The 18917-nt window shown below is 38.6% G+C and overlaps 1 protein-coding gene and 1 long non-coding RNA gene across 3 annotated transcripts; one reads left to right on the top strand and one right to left on the bottom strand.

The window, feature by feature from the left end:
* Positions 1–2358: 2358 nt before the first annotated feature.
* Positions 2359–3915, top strand: LOC149041140 (uncharacterized). Of its 2 annotated transcripts, XR_016189137.1 has the most exons (3): positions 2973–3251; positions 3444–3547; positions 3789–3915. It is a non-coding gene; the product is annotated as an uncharacterized LOC149041140 (long non-coding RNA). The 2 variants fall into 2 exon arrangements; XR_016189136.1 differs by lacking the exon at positions 3789–3915 and having other exon boundaries at positions 2359–3251.
* On the bottom strand, positions 3255–6543 carry LOC113675832 (adenosine receptor A1). The gene has a single exon (XM_027192431.2). The coding sequence runs from the start codon at positions 5115–5117 to the stop codon at positions 4152–4154; it is 966 nt and encodes a 321-aa protein (XP_027048232.2). The 5' UTR covers positions 5118–6543; the 3' UTR covers positions 3255–4151.
* Positions 6544–18917: the final 12374 nt, after the last annotated feature.

The following is an 18917-nucleotide window of genomic DNA, read 5'->3' as shown; positions in this document are numbered from 1 at the left end:
GCAACAGTGTCGAAAGCTTCGTGTGATTTAATATTGTAAGAAAGATGTTGGGTCCAATTTTGTTTCTTCGTCCACTCTCGTAACACTGGAGGCGAAAAACATCTTTCCTCATTTTACTACCCAGCTGAAGATTCATCGACATTGTTGATCCTAGCAGTATAAAGTAGTGACTTAGCTCACCTTGGAGTCTCTGTGGCTCAGTTGCAGAGCATCAGGGCGCGAAGGTCTCAGTTTCGACTCTTCATGACTTGGCGTTTTTCTTTGCCCCATGCTTGTGATCGAATCAGAGAAAGAAAACTTTACTCATGTACTTATCCAAAAAAAAAAATTAATAAACAACAAGAGATTTCCAGATTAGAGGGTGTACAATACTGCAACAACTCATTGAGAGTTATATATTTCTTTATTTTCTGATGTCAATATAATTTTTTTGGGGAAACTTTTTCTGGTTGCTCAAACCGTGCAAACAAAGAAATTGCGGTGCATTGCTGAAAATGTCAGGCTTGTTGGTTTATGTTGGGGTGAAAATCATGCGATTTTAGATGTTTATTATTTGTGGTGACTGGCCTGTTATAAAACCGTAACCATTACGCTATTATCTCCGTAAGTAAATATGTTAGTAAATAAGCAAGCAAATAAGCACGTAAGTAAGTTAAAATGTAAGAAAGTAAGTAAAAAGAAAGTGTGCGACTTTTCGAAAACTTTTGAAGCAATCTAAAGAGTGAGACCGAAAACTCCTCGGGAATTACTAATACCGCGTAGTCTCGCTGAATTCGAAAGTTGTCTCGCTAAATTCGAATTCTTCGCTGGTGGTGCAAAGCGGAGGGCTAAAGGCGACGTAAGGATGAGAAATAGGTTATTACTGTAAAGTCGATGAGAATTACTTCGGTAACCATTTCTAAAAACTTTCGATTTCGTTCTTCATTCCCTTCTTTTTTCTTTTTTAACCGTAAGGCCTCGTATCCTTCAATGAAGTGAAAAAACTAGGAAAACAATGGTAACTAAAATCAATATGAAGTCTCCCTGGAAAACACTCGAAAATTAGGCCAAGCACAATACATGTAAAAAAAAAATCAGTTTAAATAGTTATGAATAACATTTCACGGAAAGAGGGAGTTGGTTTTTCTCAACCGAAAGCATTCGGTCGATATTCCGGGAAAGTTGGCCGTTTTCTTGCGTTATTAAAAGAAGCATAAACTTAAAATTTTTGTCAATTTTTGTAGGTGTTCGACACAAACAAAGGCTTTTTAGATGTTGAGGGCTCTCGTCGAGAACCTGACCACCTTCGCGGGCATCCTTCGGGAAAAAAAATTCCTTTGCGCGCTAGTTCCACTAAAATCCTAGCAAACTATGCATCAAAAGAAAGCTTAATAAATGCAGTTTACGATAAAAATATAATTTAGGCGACTTTTCTTTAAGGAAGTGTCAGGAGCCGGTAAGGCGTGAAACGACCGAAGGTTCTTCAACTGAATTTATCGGGTATCGAATGCCGCAGCACGAGCAATATGGCTGCATAGTCTTATTCTCAAGGCATCAGTCAATAAATAGTGTCAGGCTTTTTTAGATAAGATATCTGCATCTAAAATTGGAGTAGCTAAAAATATGGGAGGCGTGTTGCGTAAATGGACGCAACGAGACAACTCATCACGAGCCTCAGGTAAACGGAAGTTCAAATATTCGAGCTGGTTGGTATGGTGTGACGTCATAAACCGGCTACGTTCCATCATCGCCTTGACAGCTTGTATTGATAATTGCTTACAGTTCCTTTGCAAAGACTGTGACAACGAATACATCGGACAGACCAAACGTCAGTCTGGGATACGTTTGAAAGAGCATCAAGAAGCGGTTTTCTTTTTCAAAAAAGAAAATCCAGGTTTATCGGAGTACACATGCCTAGCTAACCACACAATTGAATGGGATAAGTCTAAAATTATCACCACTAATCGGCGTTACCACCAGCACCATTGATTGGCATATTAACTCCGCCCACGCTGCTTTAAATCGTGATGATGGCGGCTTACTTCCTGACGCCAATTAACACCTCGTCAGAAAAAAGGCAGCTAATTAGTGATCGTATAAAAGGACCTCTTGTTGCAGCGTTTAGATCACCCCTAATGAAGGCACTAGACAGGAGTGTCGGAACGTTGGGTCTATGAATTGTAACTTCTTCGGTTACATTCATTAAATCTGTAAACCAGAGTAGCATCAAACTATGTCTGCTTACAGTAATCTGAGTAATTGCTTTATTTTGTACAATATCTCTATTCCTGCATGTTTTTTTTAAGGGGCTGGATCGGCCTATTGACATTTCGAGATTGGATTTGATGTTAATACGCTTAGGCAAAAGCGGGAAAGTTTAGTTTCCCACGGTCGAGTGCACTTATGCATCCCTTCGAACTTCGAAGGGTTGAATTGCTGCACTCTCCTTCTACAGATGAGGCAAGGCAATGGTTTATCTTAAGTTTCAAGGTATGTGACTTAAGGGTCAGCAAATTTTTTTCAAGTTGCCCGTTAGTGGCACATTTTCCAAGCGAGTTTTTTACGGTCCAGCTATCGGATTTGAAAAATGGTGGGAGCTTGGATGGCCGATATGTTCAGAACAAAGCAGTGGCCATCGCCTCTCTATTTGGAGTTGTTTCTGCCATCCTCCGGTAGAAATTCAAAGAAGGAGAATTGGCGAAATATCGTTGGTTGATCGATAAAATAAATTCACTTTAAATCAGAACTAAGGCTAGCAGGACTCGACCAAGTGAGGACTTTCGTGAGGAGCTGAAAGATGCTCATGATACCTCCGCAGCTATCGGAATTAAAAATGATCGACTAAAAGCTGAGCTCATCAAGCGCAGAGTCAGCTAGAATCCCTATTAGAAGAAATAAAAAAAATCAGTCAAGTTAGACAAACATCAGAGTTAAACAAAATTAAGGAGAAGGATGAGAAGGTCACCAAGGATGCGTGGACATCGATCAGCGATGTTTGCGACAGATTTCTGGTCCACCTCGCTGATGTAGGCGCAAGTCAGGTCCACAGTCCTGAGGTGGGGCGAATGCTCAGTGACATCGCTTAGAAAATTAGAATTAACAGCAGCAGCCCGCTGCAAGCGTTGGAAACAATGCTGGGATACAGTGGCCCTCAGTTTTTGCAATCTCTCACAGTACCAGACTGGACCCCGCTGTATTTCAAACTGCAGTCGAGGATCCCGGACCAAGCCTGGCAGACGTTACTTAGCATTTGCAAGTTAGGACGAACCGGCGTAAGTCATAACGATTATATTTTTATTAAGATTGGAAAAAGTGTATTTGCTGTCTTATATTTTGTTGTGATTATTAATTTTAATTAATTAATTAATTTTTGAGCAAGTCACCTCATGCTAAAAGACAAGGAAAACTAGTGAGTTGCAACAATTTTTTAGAAATGTTACAATGTCACATTTTTTGCTCTATAGGGAAAATGTGGAGGCCCTAATAAAAGATATAAATCGCCAGAAGGATGCCATCAAGAAAACGGGAATAGCGGTTGATGGAAGATGCTTTAAAGTTAAATTTACAGGTTATTTATGTCTTCCAATCTTGACTCTTTATACTTTTTTTACCTTATTATTATTTTTTTTTGCAATGTTTTTATGTTACATGTCTAGCCATGTTATAGTATTATTGAATCTATTTTATGCCTGGCAGTGTTAAAAAATATCTAGGAAAGTGGTGTTTAATATAAAGTCTACCATTTGAGATCTGTGGTATAGCTATTTAAACTTAAACTTGATATTATCTTCTTGTCTTTTTTGTGACAGTTACTCTTGATTACAAAGCATTGATAACGCTACTCAAGCGAAAAGGTTGTGGTGCCGACAAATACATCGATAACCTTTGCAACCGACGATTGGACACAGAGCGCTGTGTATTCTGCAAAGTTATTAGCGTAGGTTCTACCTGAAATTGCTAAATGACATGCATCATAGCAGAATTCTACAATAACACAAAACATATTCAGGTGACCGGTATTTGTGATGAGTTTTTCTACAGTGAGTAGGAGCTTTCTTTGTGTTGACTTTATGGAAAGGCAGAAATTTGTCCATAAAAATGAACATATTTTATCTTTGGTGAACAGTGATTATATATAATTTATATTATAAATTTCCTCCTTAAAGTTTTATCTATAATTTAGTCTCTTCGTAAAATTCATCGACCAGTATAGTTTCGTTGCCTTCGTCTGGAGGGAATTCGTTTTGACTTGTTCCCCTTAAACTATTTTGTTTTCTGAGAAATAAGGCTTGAAAGCTTTGACGGTATGGCCGCATTCTCCAGGCATACAACAACGGGTTTAGGGCAGAGTTACTGTACAGAATCGGGATGGACAGTCGATAACCTGCAATGCACCATTTTTGATGAACACACTCTTTGCAGTAACGCCGGATGGTGGTGAATAACCAAAACGGAACGAGAGAAACGAAGAAGACAAGAATTATCAGACAGGCAGTCGTCATCAGTTGCTTCTGCATCTCAGCCGATCGCCTGGATATTTTTTCTTTTTTGTAGAGTCTTCCATGTCGATATTGCACTATAAAATAAGCAGCTGAGTATGTGAAAATAATCGTGAGAAGTGGTAGGACAAAAATGAGGTAAAGAAACACAACATCGTACAAATCTCGCTCCACTACCAGCTCCAGACAGCTTGTAACAATGGCTAACATCCAACACAGCACACAACAGAGGATGGTTTTTGGGATGGTCAGGGAGTTACGATAAACGTACGGGAAGGCAATAGCTATGAACCGTTCAACCGCAAAAATGATCATGATACAAACACTCGCGCGAACGGTTATCTGCGAAACGATCTTGGCCTGAAGCATAACTTTTCCCACTTCCATTCCTTCCAGAATATGTGCTATTCCAACATCCACGGCGGTTACACATCCCGTTAGAAAGTCTGTTATGCCCAGAGAGACCACAAGAACTGCGGTGGCGTTGCGAAATTTCCTCAGCGGGTCTTTGTAGATTATGAACAGGAGGATGCCATTGGAGATCGATATCAACAACGCGAAAAAGAGTAGTATGCTTCCGTTGATAATAAAGACATGGGACTTGAAGTCTTCATTGCCTTGATTAAGGCTGGCAGTCATCCTTACCAAAGTAGCGGACGAAAAGCTAGAGGACCTTTCTATTCAGCGACAAGCGACAACTGACGTTAAATGCGGAAATTCAATGTATACTAATTGCTTGTGGTTTTCATGAGCCGTTTCGTTCGTTCAAATGGAATTCAAAGGGTGCTATCAGTTTCAAATATCAAATTTTCCCGACACACCTTCGTTTGTCATTATTCCTGGAATGTTTTGGTGAAATCTGACGAAAATCGGTCAAATCTCCATACCCTATCAATTTGCTCAAAGTGGTTGTATTCCTTCAAAAATCAAATGCGAGATCTTGGCTCATATAGGTTCGCAAACAACTCGCGCAACCCCAGGAGATTATCTCGCCCCCTGAAACCGTAAACCGATGGGACGGGACCTCCTGGCGTCAATGACGATGGATTAACGTCATACGACAACAGGATAGTGTGGTTTCTAAAAGTATGTCTTCTGTTAACCCTTAGATCACAAAAGCGGAAAATGAAACTTTACCACCGGAAAGACAGAAAGACAGACAGACGTAAAAGACTGCTGGCACTATGGATCTGCCTAATCTGTCAAGACCTCTCAGATTTATGGCTTTCAACATATGAAAATCATGTGTGCACTACGGTTGAAGAAACGAATATAGAATCGAACCTCGTAGTTATGAACATTGCTGAACTAGTAGTTGAAATAAGGCTTTAAAAAAATCATGACCTTTGCGATACCGGTGCAAAGCTCTACCAACTGAGCTAACAAACCTCTGAGATTGTTTGGAGGTTATCCCAAGTTTTCTGAGTGATGAAAACTTCAAAACCAATTAAAACCGGTCGAATTGGACTGGTTGTTTTCAAAGTGCGTCTTCTGTTAAACTTTATCTTTTGGTAAAAGAGATCACAAAACATAAGCGAAAAAATAATCCTACAAAACATTAAATGAAAGCTGATTCCATTGCAGAAGTAGGTCTTCCGCTTTGCTATGCCCACAAAAGCATCTTTGTTTGAAGTGCAGCTAGTGGTACTTTTAGTCAATTGAATTTGTTCTTCAATTGCAGTTTCAAATATTAGAAGTGTTTCAAATCGATCTCATGTCGGCACAAGATTTAATGTGAGGTGGCACTCTCAGAATGTTCGCCTTCATTCCCTAGGTTCATGAAGTTCACATAATTATTTGTCCTTCAAACCTTTACACTCATTTTTGAAAAATGCTTGATATAGAAGTTTAGACATTGGAATATATCTGTATAAATCAGTTTTCTGGTTATAGTCATCCTACCAATTCAAAGTATCATTTTTGATGTTCTAAGGGTTTAAGTTTATCTTCTTTTTGGCTTTCGAGAGAAAAAATATGTAAAGTAAAACAATAGTGCAAGACTCAAAGACTGAAAAACATGATTGTTGTCAGGTTCCACTGTGGACTCTGAATAAATTGTACTGCTAACATCACTGTGTACCGATAAACTTGTTAAGAATGATTAAAAGAGTGCTTATCGTGTCTGGCCGCCGCCTCTGAGAGGGAAATGGGACAAAATGTAGTAATTTAGAACCTTCAGTATGGTTGAGTCTAGGAAGTGAAATCCATTGGGTCGAATTTGAAGAACAGTGATTAACCGAGCGGCAGTAAACGCGAGAAAATGCATGCCTTGCACGAATTAATTCGAATTCACCGTTGCAGAGAAATAACCGAAAAATCCGTGACGTCAAAATGAAGTGAAGTCTTAAAGTGTGTCTTCTGTTAAACTTTATCTTTCTATAAAAGAGATCACAAAACATAAGCGAAAAAGGAATCCTACAAAATATTTAATGAAAGCTGATCCCCTTGAATAAGTAGGTCTTCCGCTCTGTTATACCCACAAAAACATCCGCGGGACTTCCCCGTTTAAATATGAAAGTCTAATTAACCGGGAAGTCAACATGAACCGAGCCAAAACCGAGCCGGTTCTTCAATTGTTCGTCAAATTATTCGTAGCCCGCTCTCCAATGCTGGTGCCTACATCAACCAGAAGAAGAAACGCAGTTTGGAAGGGCCATAGGGCTAAGCTATGGAAATCTCATTAACATCATTGACGATATGCTTGTTCACTTAAACATGGCTCAGCCTCACACCATCTTCGATGAAAGTTTCTTGAAATCAGAAATCACGATCGTAGTAAACAATAGTTGTACAAAATGGTTTACCACCAAATTAGAACATTGCTACCTCTCGATCGAACAGTGCGCAGTGTATACATAGAGTATAGACAATAAAATTTCGTCTGTTTTGCTAACTTCGCTTTCTACGTTCGTCGAGAAAATCGCAGGGCTAAAAGTTACATTACGACGGGAAATAGAAGAGTGGTGTAATGTCTAGTTTTATTACAGCTTCACTCAAATAGACTGCAAATAGACAATAAACTTAAGTAAATTATCGCTACAACAAAGGAGACAACCAAAAGCAGTGACGCACCATGTAATAAAAGCACATAGAAATATAAATATAAAAGTCTAAATTATCCTAAATAAAATTAAAACGTTCCTTTTAAAGGCTACGATACTGTATTTGATTCTCAAGTATTATTAGGTAAACTACCCTGTTTATAAAGAACCTGGTTAAAAAAGCTACATTTAAAACCATTAGTTCTTCTAAAATTTGGAGCAAGGTCTTGTGTGTCATTTTTCCTCAAGTTACAATTTATATTTCTGTCCTTAAAAAATAGGAGCTTGTTTGAAATAGCTATATTACATTGAACAAAACTATAACATCTCTTATGAACCTCCTTCTAGATAATGAAAGCAATTTTAACTTAGATAATCTAGTATCATAATGATCATCAGACTTAGTGATCCATCTGGTGGCTCTTCGCTGGACAGCCTCTAGTTTATCAATGTTGCAATTAGTATATGGGTGTCAAGTTTTGCATGAATATTATAATAAAGGTCCCACAGGAGTATAATAGTAAAGTGTTTTCAAAGTATCAATGTCATTTAAGTCTCTACAAGTCCTTTTGAACAGCCCTAAAAAACCCTATTAGCCTTAGTTATTTGATCCACATGTTGGTTCCATGAAAGATCACAAGTAGTAAACAATCCTAAATCTTTATACACACTAATACTTTCCAAAGGTTGACCTTCCATATTGCATTCCCCAATTAAAGGTGACTCTTCCCTAGTTATTCGCATTGTCTTCTTATCCATATTACACCATTCTGCTATTTTATCTGTGTCACTTTGAAAAGTAGTCAGGTCTTCTTGGGTATTGATAAGCCTCAGTGGTAGATCCAGACCTTGAGCAAAAGGGGAGGGAAAGCCGGCTTTTTGTCCTCTGCCCTGTCAGCTTTTCTTCCTTCTGCGATTTTCCTTTTTCACCTAAAATAAGGGAAGGCCCGAGCTCCCTGGGCCCCTCCCCTTGATCCGCCACTGAGCCTGTACATTTTATTGTCGTCAGCTAACAGACCAACTGAACTGTCCTTACTAAATATCCCCCGGTAAATAATTAATATATACTATGAAGAAAAATGGTCCCAATAAGGCACCTCGTGGAACACCAGAGGTCACGGTTAATCGATCAGAAGCCTCTTCTTTCACCACTACACGCTGTTGACCCTCTGTTAGATAAACTCAATTGAGCTAAACACCAATTGAGCTAGCCTCTGTCGACACCATATTTGCAAAGCTTGGCTAAGAGGATATCCTGACAAACAAGGTCAAAAGCTTTTGAAAAGTCTATAAATACTACATCAACTTCTCTCTCCTCTGTAATTTTCAACTGGCTCTCGTTCGCCATCCTTATGAATAGGTGTAATGTCTGCTGATTTCCATTTCCATAATTTAGGCAAACGTCTCTTTTTGACAGAAAGATTGAAGAACATACTCAGAGGAGCTGCAGATGCATTAGCAGTCTCCTTTAGTAAACTAGCAGGTTTTTTATCAACTCCACAAGACTTATTACTCGGGCTCACTTAACTTTTGAGTTTCTTTTCCGATGACTGGGTTTTGCTTGTAGTTGTTTTGCGCTTTTCCATTTGTATCTAAAAATACAAACCCTAGTTCTTTAAGCGCCGGTTTGCGAGAAGAAAAGAAATAACTTCTACAGCCCACGCTTCATGTAACAAAGTTTCCCTTCCGTACTCCCGGTAAAATTGTCTTTGTTCTAAGCGACATTTCCCTTACCCCACCCCGAGAATTTTGATATTGTCAACATCTGGTAGTCAACGAATATTTTGAATCTTGCGCTCGGAAGCTGGCTAAGCGTCGGTTCTTTCAAACCTTTGTTCCAGAAACAATAGAGCCTCTAAGCTGCAAACAATTAAAATTCCCATAAAAGGAAAATAATCCAGTGCCATTGTCTACCAAAAATTAAACACAAAGTTTGATATGCATATAGTCAAGGGGATGTTGTTGTATTTGGACAAAATGCAGGCAACAATGTGTTGAAATGAGTTTACGTGCATTAACTTACCACAATATGAAAGGAATAGGCAATCCCGATGACTTGAAACAAACAATGCATAATGGTAATAAACTATATAGCAGTTTGTTACAATTATCAAGATACAAAAGTAAAGCAATTGTCTTCTCTTCTGACATATGAAGACATTTGTTCCCCTGCAATGAAACAGACAAAACACATTCGTGGTGTGAATAATCTAGAAGAGGAAATTAATAATATTATTAAAGAAAAAGAAAGGAATGTCAGACTATGGAATATGATATACAATTGATTTGATTCTCAAGTAAAATTACTGAAATTGAAAGGAAACGCATCGTGAGAAAACACAGAAAAAAACATACGTACGACAGCAAGGAACCTGTTGTCCAAAAAAGGTTTCTAGAAGTGATTAAAAGAAAATATTTAATCCAACTATGGATGCTACAAGGAAGAAAGAGGTACTTTCCCAACGTAGTGAGAAATTAGTGAAAGCCAGATCGGTTGAATTGTGTATTAAACAGTTCAAGAGGAAATAAGAAAAGACCCTTATTCTACATGTACTCTCTGTAATCGAATACTTTATAATAAATCAATAATAACATGCATAAACTAGAAGTATCTTGCCAAACATATTTCAATATTCAACAGCACGAAGAATTAATACAGCAAGTTCTTAACTGGCTCAAAGTACATAATCCATTGTACAAAGATGTACCAGTTGATATTAACAATATTAATAGCAACCTCACAGCTTTACAAAATGATGCAGACGATAATGCTACACATCAACATGGTACATCAAACAATGTAACAACAGATAGTGATTCTGCATTGGAGTATGATGCAATAGAAATGATAATTGAAATAGTAATGAAGAAGAAAAAGATGAACCCGTAAATAAATGTAGAGCCCCAGTGTGCGAGATGTGCTTAGAGTCAATTATGCCAAACTATCCAGTGGTGAATGCTCAAATAAAACGCTCGATACGAAGCCCGTGTGAACGCTCTTCGAGCCTCTAGTTAGCATTAAAACGGTTGAGTAGTTTTTTAACTTCTATTTCCCTTCTCTTTCTTTCTACATTTTCTCTATTTCTTCTCATTCTAATCTCTCTTTCCCTTCTGTCCTAGTCCGTTTAAAGTTGTTCCCTTTCCAATTCACGCTGTTCTCTTCCCCCATTCTCCTGTTCATTTGGACCGTTGCTCTGGCAACTTTTTGCAAAGAGAGGGGTGTTGTTCGTGGACTCTAAAGACTCAACATTGAAAGGTCTCATGTTCAGTGCAGACAATGCAAACAAAGTTGAGGCTTGAGAGTTAGTTGGGAAGACTTCGGCCGAAAGGGAAACAGCCGCAGATGATATAGACTCATTTTACCCGCCTGGAATGCTCATTTTTATGCGTCATAAATCTATGAGCTGTTTCAAACAGGGCCAGTTTGTTTAAGTAAATAAATATTGGCAATATTTCAGTCTTTAAAGATGTCGCAAGGCACTTCAAGGGGGCAGTCACAATAGCGAACAAAATAACGATTATCGTGAATTAACGATTATCCTGAATTAAAACGGTAGAGAAACTCTGATTTAAAGTGATGAATGGAAATCCTGCATTTTTATTTAATACTACTTCAGTTACACGAGGCCTGGTCCCCCCTGAAATGGAAATCTCCGCTCTACCACAAGCTGCCATGAACAGAAATCTGACATGGGAAACAAGAACACTTGTAGGTCAGGACATTGCTCACCAAGGGCCACTGGGCATCTTGAACGAAAATTCGTCTCCGTCAAATGATGATTCCTTAGCTGACCTAAGGCGACGAGCGGCCCAAAATTGTTTCCTTTTCGAAAAAAACTTGAAAAAAAGAGAAGAAAAATAAAATAAGAGGCAATGAAGGAAAAAGAACGAAGAAAAAAAGAAGAGCGGGCCAGGAAAGAACAACAAGCACGTAAAAGAGGAGAAAGGGAGGCAAGTGAAACAAGACAAACGGAATGCAGGAATGACAGAGAAGAAGTCAGCAACCCGACGAGCGGTGGAGGAGAAACACTCGAGCAAATGCTAATGTCAGGGACCTCTCGTTTGGAAAAAAAAAAGGGGAAAGAAAGGGTAAAAAAGGGATGGAAAAACAAGCTTGGCCCGGAAAGAACGATTTCAAAACAGACATAAGGAAAGGAATCAGAGCCAAGAAATGAGCTCGAAGGGCATTGAGAGTGACAGGTCGCAAAACTCAGCTGGTGCTGCAGCTTCTAATCGGCAGTGTGAACATTATCAGCATCTGTGCCTTCTGAAGTTCCCATGTTGTAAAAAATTCGCTCCGTGTAACCTTTGCCATAAGAACTCCGGCTGTCGAATGTTGATGGCGAAGAAAAAGATGCGTGTTTTGGTATGTGATCGGTTTGTGGACATAAGCAAGAGGTATGTATACATTTCATGGCTTCGAAGTTTCAAGTTGCAGATGAGTTATTTTACTTGTAAGTTCTGTTAATTCCGATTATTAAATTTTTCAAGATCAACCAGGACGCACAAACTTGTACTAGATGTAAGACAACGTTCTCTGCATATTTTTGCTCAATATGCAAACATTTCAGTGGTAAAGACACAAGTCCTTTCCACTGCACTAAGTGCGATATCTGCCGTTAAGTTAACAACATTCATGACAATTTATTTTCCCTGTCGTGTTGATTGTTTGTTTGTTTTCCTAAAGAATAAGGGTCAGAGAGTTATTGGCCTGTTTCACTACCAAGTGTTAGTGTGGGGATGAAGAATATTGACGCTAGCTTAAAGGCGAGAGCAGACTTTAACAAGAGAGAGAAACCTTGATATATACGCACATAAAACTATCTACTGCCAGTAGTTTCTTCCTCATTTGCTCCAGCAGAATTGTCTTCAAAATATACGCGAGTAACCATGGTAACGAGTTCTGGTTTCTCATCGCGCATCAAGTTCTCTTTCAATAGGTTTCTCAGCCGATTCGAATAGAAATACAAAGTCTATGAGTATGAGTTAGAAATTTATTTGCTCAACGAGTGGTTGACCTGCGAAGTGACGTTCCTATTTTCTTTTAGCATCCATAAGGACCACTCCTTCCACTGTGATGTGTGTAACGTCTGTCTAGACAAGGGGCTGGAAGGGAGGTATAGGTGCAGACCGAATTCAGGGCATGATGAGTGCTGTATCTGTTTGGAGGTAATGACTAACCCTGTGTTACGACAAAACTTGAAGAGAAGGGGTTCTCTTTGTTTTGTTCGTTTCATTGTGTTTCGTGTTTGTCGGGAGCACTTGTTAATCATAGTTGTTAGTGTTTGTAAATTTCGTCTTCAGTTGTTTCGTTTACACTTTATTATATCGCTGTGAAATGTTCCGTTATTTGTTACGTTCTGTCTAAAAACTCAGACCTTTAGGTCAATGTTTATGTTCTGGTGCTGCAGAAGTGCCGTTTGCTCTGGAGTCTTTTGGAGAGTAATTCATACATTTCTAAGTTTTCGTTTCCCTTAATGCCCGTGCTTCAAACCTTTTTTCCCAGGACTCATTCGGTGGTTGTCTCATCCTGCCATGTTCACACAAGGTTCACAGAGAGTGTGCTGATGCAAAAGCTGAAACTGTCTGTATAAAGAACTGCGGTCTTGTTTGGTTTAGAAAACTTTTGCCACCCTCTCAACCATTAAAAACCGGCTGAACCAAAACTCATTTCCTTCAATGAGCCGATACGTGTGTGTTTAGATTAAATCTTTCATAAGGCCCTTGTGACGTTATTTACAGACCGGCCGTGATAGTTTTAGTTTTGGCCTCGGGACAGTTGAAAGAGAAGTTTTCTTTCCATGCAGCCTTGGATAATGTTTGGATCCACAGGAATATTAGGCTGTGAGTGAGCTTTGCAGAATCTTTTAATCAAACTCGTGATTTCGACAGTGATCTCGGCTTGAATATTTCCTTTCCACAACCAATTCAAACAAGACTAATTTAAGTCAGTCTAACATACTTTTTCATTTAATTTACAGCCGTAGCTGTCCAATTTGCCGTTATCCTCTATACAGTGAATGACGTCTTCCCCGTGCTCCTCTTTTCTTCCTTCGAAGTGGTGAGGATCCTGTCTGAATAGATGATTGTAATCTCGAGCATTCTACAAAGAGACGTCATCCTCACGAAATCTCCTTTTTTTTTTTGGTATTTTTTTTTATTTTGGTTTCTTTTGAGCGCGTTGGTTCTCTTTTAGTCTGAGAGCATAAATTATATATCATCTCTTGACTGAGTTCTCGTAGTCTGATAGTCCGGCTGAGAGTAGTCCCTAGAATAGGTGTGGTTGGTATTAACGTTTCGACAACCGTAACAGAAGTCATCATCAGGTCCTACTCTGCTTGTGTGACTCTGTTAAGGTTGTCTAGGCGTTAGTAGGGGCGTAAGCAAACCACGGCAGCGAAGGTAACGCACCCGTCAAAACAAAAGATCTAATGGGCGGAACAATAGCTCAGCACGTGTGTTTTCAGATTTTGGTCATCTTCTGCAGAACATCAGTGAAACCCTAAGCAAAATTTGCGTCGTCTGAGAACGGAAACTGCAATGGCAAATTATCTTAATTTCCATTTGGAAATCGACGCTGCTCACATACTTTATGCTCAAGTGAGGTGTGGCTTCGTAAGCCGGAGTCGGTAAACAAAAGCAGCCATTTGGAAATTTTAGCTAAGAGTAGAATTTATTTTTAATCCACGTCTTCTGCGGCGTCTTGACGACTCTCTTGTTCTGACTTAAAATAATAAAGGAAAAAGTTATTACAGGATAGAATCTTTTCATTGGTTGTCCGTTCGTGCTTATTTGTCGCGTCCAGTCTAAGTTAAAACAAAATTGTTCAAAATTTGTAACCCTTAGTAGTCATATGATGTAATAAGGATTGACTGAATTTGGTTTGGTTTGGCCGGACTAGAAAATATTTGGGTCTCGGTCACGATGTTCCGACTAAGCGCATGATCTCGGGGCTCTTACTCACTCGTTAAATACATATGAAGTTACACAAGCAATCTCGTTTAATTTTAATAAATTAGGCGCAAAAAAATTTTGATCAGCTCCTTCCATTTGACGACAGGTTCAGACTCTAGTTTTGTCTTTTTCGTTTCTATCTTATTTGTTTCGTTGATTTTTTTTACGCCTTCATCGGTCGAAATATCGACAGTTTTTGTTTATCGATAGGTTTTGTGTGACTGGAATTAACACAATTAAAAATCTAATGGATATTATCGAAGTCTTCATAACAATGGCAAAACTGCACTAGAAATTAAAGAAGGAAATTCCCCTGATTGAATATCTTTTATCTATCAACCACCGTGCACTGAGCAGGCTATTCATCGACCAAAAATCGATCTAATTTTAGAGGGCTAGTTTATGTAATGAAAATACTGCAATTTTTAAAACCGAGAAGCCTTGGGCGGGAGTTTACAATTAGTAACAAAATCTCGATTTTTATTTCCTGGTGAATAAAGGCGATCTCATCATTACAAATACAAATTCGACTAAACGTGTATTTCACGGCCGTGAATTATTTCAGGTAGGCTATCATTTGTAAATTAACATGACATAATTCGTTTATATTAAAAAAAAAAAATTATAAAAAATTCTGACCAAGGCGTTTAACAAAATACTATCAAACGATTTCGACTGAATTTAGTCATCATCAAAGTAAAAAGTACAATGTTAACGTATTACGAAAGATGACCCCCAAAGGAAGCAGTGGTTCATAAGGCATATCTTTGATGTTGTTCACTGTTTGAGTGAAAATCCTACACTTTTGGACTGCTATGAAGACGAGTGAAAACCACGAACAGCAGGAATTGTACGATTTTGTCAGAATTTTTTTTATATCTGTTCTGAGTCGTGGGGGTGAGATAGAATACTTTTGCAGTTTTTCGGGGTCTGCTGTTTTACTGAGGTTCCAATGGAAATCATTGAATGAAACTATTTTGGTAGGCCAATGTCATTTTCCGTACTTAAAATTCCTGTCTTGACTAACACGCAAAATTACTCACTTTTCTAGGCGTCGCGCAGGCCCGTAAACACTTTTTAACTTTCAAACGAACGGCAACAGACAGTGAATCTCCATTACATTCCACTTATATTCACGCTACCTCGTTGCCACCAAAGATGATGTTCACTCCACCACGATAGAATGCAAATGATTCATTTTTTTGTGTTACGATTATGATGCAACACAATCAGAGTGTACACACGGCCTGACGTCATTGATGTCAACAGACAGTGAATCTTCATTACATTCCACTTATATTCACGCTACCTCGTTGCCACCAAAGATGATGTTCACTCCACCACGATAGAATGCAAATGATTCATTTTTTTGTGTTACGATTATGATGCAACACAATCAGAGTGTACACACGGCCTGACGTCATTGATGTCAACAGACAGTGAATCTTCATTACATTCCACTTATATTCACGCTACCTCGTTGCCACCAAAGATGATGTTCACTCCACCACGATAGAATGCGAATGATTCTTTTTTTTGTGTTACGATTATGATGCAACACAATCAGAGTGTACACACGGCCTGACGTCATTGTAGTGGGTCCACCAAAGTAGATCAGATTAAGAAACATAAGCAGGCTCTGTTTCTCAGTCAGATGTACTTTGTCATTTAACGCATCAAAAGAAATATAAACGTCCGAAGATTAAAAAATGTTTGTGGTCTACATCTGCACAAGTGCGCAGAAACAAACTCACCCAATCCCTCCAGTCCATCCACTATCCTGAGGGCGAAGTTCGTTAATGTTCATCATTTCGTCTCCATGCACATATCCATTAAGCCTTCAAAAGTATTCATGCTGCAAAGTAAACTTGGCTTTGTCTCCATGACTGCCTATCTTGTGAGTCATATCATGTTTGACATAAGCAGCCTATCGCTTTTGCGTGTTTATTTTTGATTTGACACATCGAGGAAGCCTGCTGTTTTTGAGCCTTTGTCATAGCTGTGTTCCGCAGCAGTTATGTACAAAAAGGCTTGTACAATTGCGCTGAAAAAATAATTTCGAAAAAACTGAATGGACCATCAGATACTTAACTCCGTAAATGGCGGCATTCTGGTATGCCAGAAGGTCAAATCCGATTTGTGGTAAGTGTTAAATTTATGTAAGTATGAATAGTAAGTGCTGTCCTACACGTATTCCCTTGAACGAGACTCCTTATCCGGAGGACAGAACTCTTGCAGAAACGAAATACAAATTTAAACACAGAATAAAAAGTGTCCATTTTGAAATGCAAAAGAAATTTAAGAACAGAAGGAATCGCTTGATAATAAAACTCACGGTTTTGCAGTTAAATGTGAAAAATATAAATTTACATGAATCAAACAATTCGTGTATTTATTAAATATTCGTGGCACTTGCGTGGGGTAACTTCGAGAGAAGTGACAAATCGGGCTTCGTATAATCTCTTTTAAATTTTCATACTGTCGTCGTTTGTTGGCTGACAAACGGAAAAAAAATGTTTCTCGGAGAACTTATTGTGGTGTCCCCTTAGCTAAAACTTGCAATGATCGTACCGCCAAGAAGTAGTTATGTGGGTTTTAGTACGTAGTTATGTGGTATTTTTAAAGAAAATCACAATTACCTTTTATTTTCACGATGCAACTGAAATTTACGCCATCCCCATGATTAGCGGTGCGTTTTCTATTTTTTGTAAAATTCTAATAGACCTTATATCCACTTCCAGTTTTTCGGGCGCATAGCGAAAGTGTATGCGGTAGAGACGCAAGTATGAGCGGCGACAAGAAACAAAATAACCACCCGCCGCTCAGCCTTTGTATGTACTTTTTGTGAGCGAATGGCGCTCTGACGCAGGGTTTACGCTCGAAACGTCAGCTTTAGAAGCTCTTTAAAGTGGCAAATTTACAAAGTTATACTTCAGACTTACTGTGAAAACTCTGGTTGGTCGAGAGCATACATAGGGAAATGCCTGTTGCGATCGTAACTACATGGTAGCGTAATTTCACTTTCAGAATTTCCCAGTGAAAACAGCATTTGCCTTTCTCTTTCTTGGTTTCTCTATGTTTCTCTACCTTAATGATGTCGAGCTTGAGGAGCGAAGAGTGTATTCTGTTCGATAGTATCATTCGTTTAAACGTTATTTAGCTACAATGTTGAATTGATTTTATGTTTTCGGAACATCTAGGGTGCTGTTCGTGGAAAAACATTTTATTTATCTAACTTAGAGTATTCTTCGGGGGCAAGAAGGATTTAAATTGATTTTGAATTTATTTGAAACGTGAATCTCATGGGTTGGTTGAAGCAGATAAGTGCTGATCCAGGAATAAAAGCTAAACGCAGTTTAAATTTTTGTAGTTTATAAGTGTTTGTTCTTGTACGCGAGCATCATTTGCATTTATATCGGTTACGAATAATTTCCGCCCCGCTGAGCTTTAGAAGTGCGCAAAAAATTAGCGATTTTTGTCCTGAATATCGTTTGTCTGATAATGCCAAGAAACTCGAAATTGACTATGAATCGAAAGCTACTATTAAATCGGCAAAATAAGAAATTTCGTTGAGCGACTCTGACTATGACTAACAGCTGCTTTTAAAGGAGTGAACTCAAACACGTAGATTATTGCATCCTCGTATAATCGTTATTCATGAGCTCTCCTAGGTTTTCTAGAGTCGCAAGTGTGTCCACTTATGTCCAGGAATGCACGCAGTAAAGAAAATTGCAGATTTGACAAAACGTCTTAAAACCAAGTGAATGTACATGGATTTAACGATTTTGGCGAATTTAGTTGAAGCTCCTCAAAGCGAAATCAGCTCGGTGGATTTTGCATGCATTTCTGGACATAACTAATGATATGATACTCGCTCAAAGCAAATCGTCACAAATCCGTTTCGTTTAAAATTATTTTAACCACTATCCGGAGTCAATTGAACAAAAAGCACACATTGGACTGCATTCCATAATGCGCCTAAGAAGTGAAGAGAAAAATTTTCATGACCGTGCTTGATTATTTACCTGTCTTTGGATATCCGAAAAAAATGTAAAACAGGAAATTTTCACCTGAATTTTCACTACACTAATGCATTCAGACTCATCGACTGAAATCAAGCTGATTGAAGGAAACAAACCTTGGTTACTGTTATCTTATCGATTTGCGAATCCATGTCTGTATTACATAATCGACTGCAAAAATTGTGAAAATGAAAATCATGTTAAGCAGAAAGTGAAGTGTGCAGATGTTTTCACAGAAGAAATTAACTTGTGGTATTTAGACTTCTGGAGAGAGTGGATTTTTTTTTGTTTTCATTATTGGTGAATTGTGACTGGGGGTGGGTAGTGTTGAGAAATTCGTATGCCATACCTCGTTAAAACTTATCATAAAATAGTATTTCCCCTTTCAGCCTTGTATTTTTGGTCCTTTTCATTGAGGGCCT

Source organism: Pocillopora damicornis, chromosome 8, assembly GCF_964200805.1.
Source record: "Pocillopora damicornis chromosome 8, jaPocDami1.2, whole genome shotgun sequence".
In the NCBI taxonomy this organism is placed as follows: Eukaryota; Metazoa; Cnidaria; class Anthozoa; order Scleractinia; family Pocilloporidae; genus Pocillopora; species Pocillopora damicornis.
This window is presented reverse-complemented; position numbering and strand designations above follow the sequence as displayed.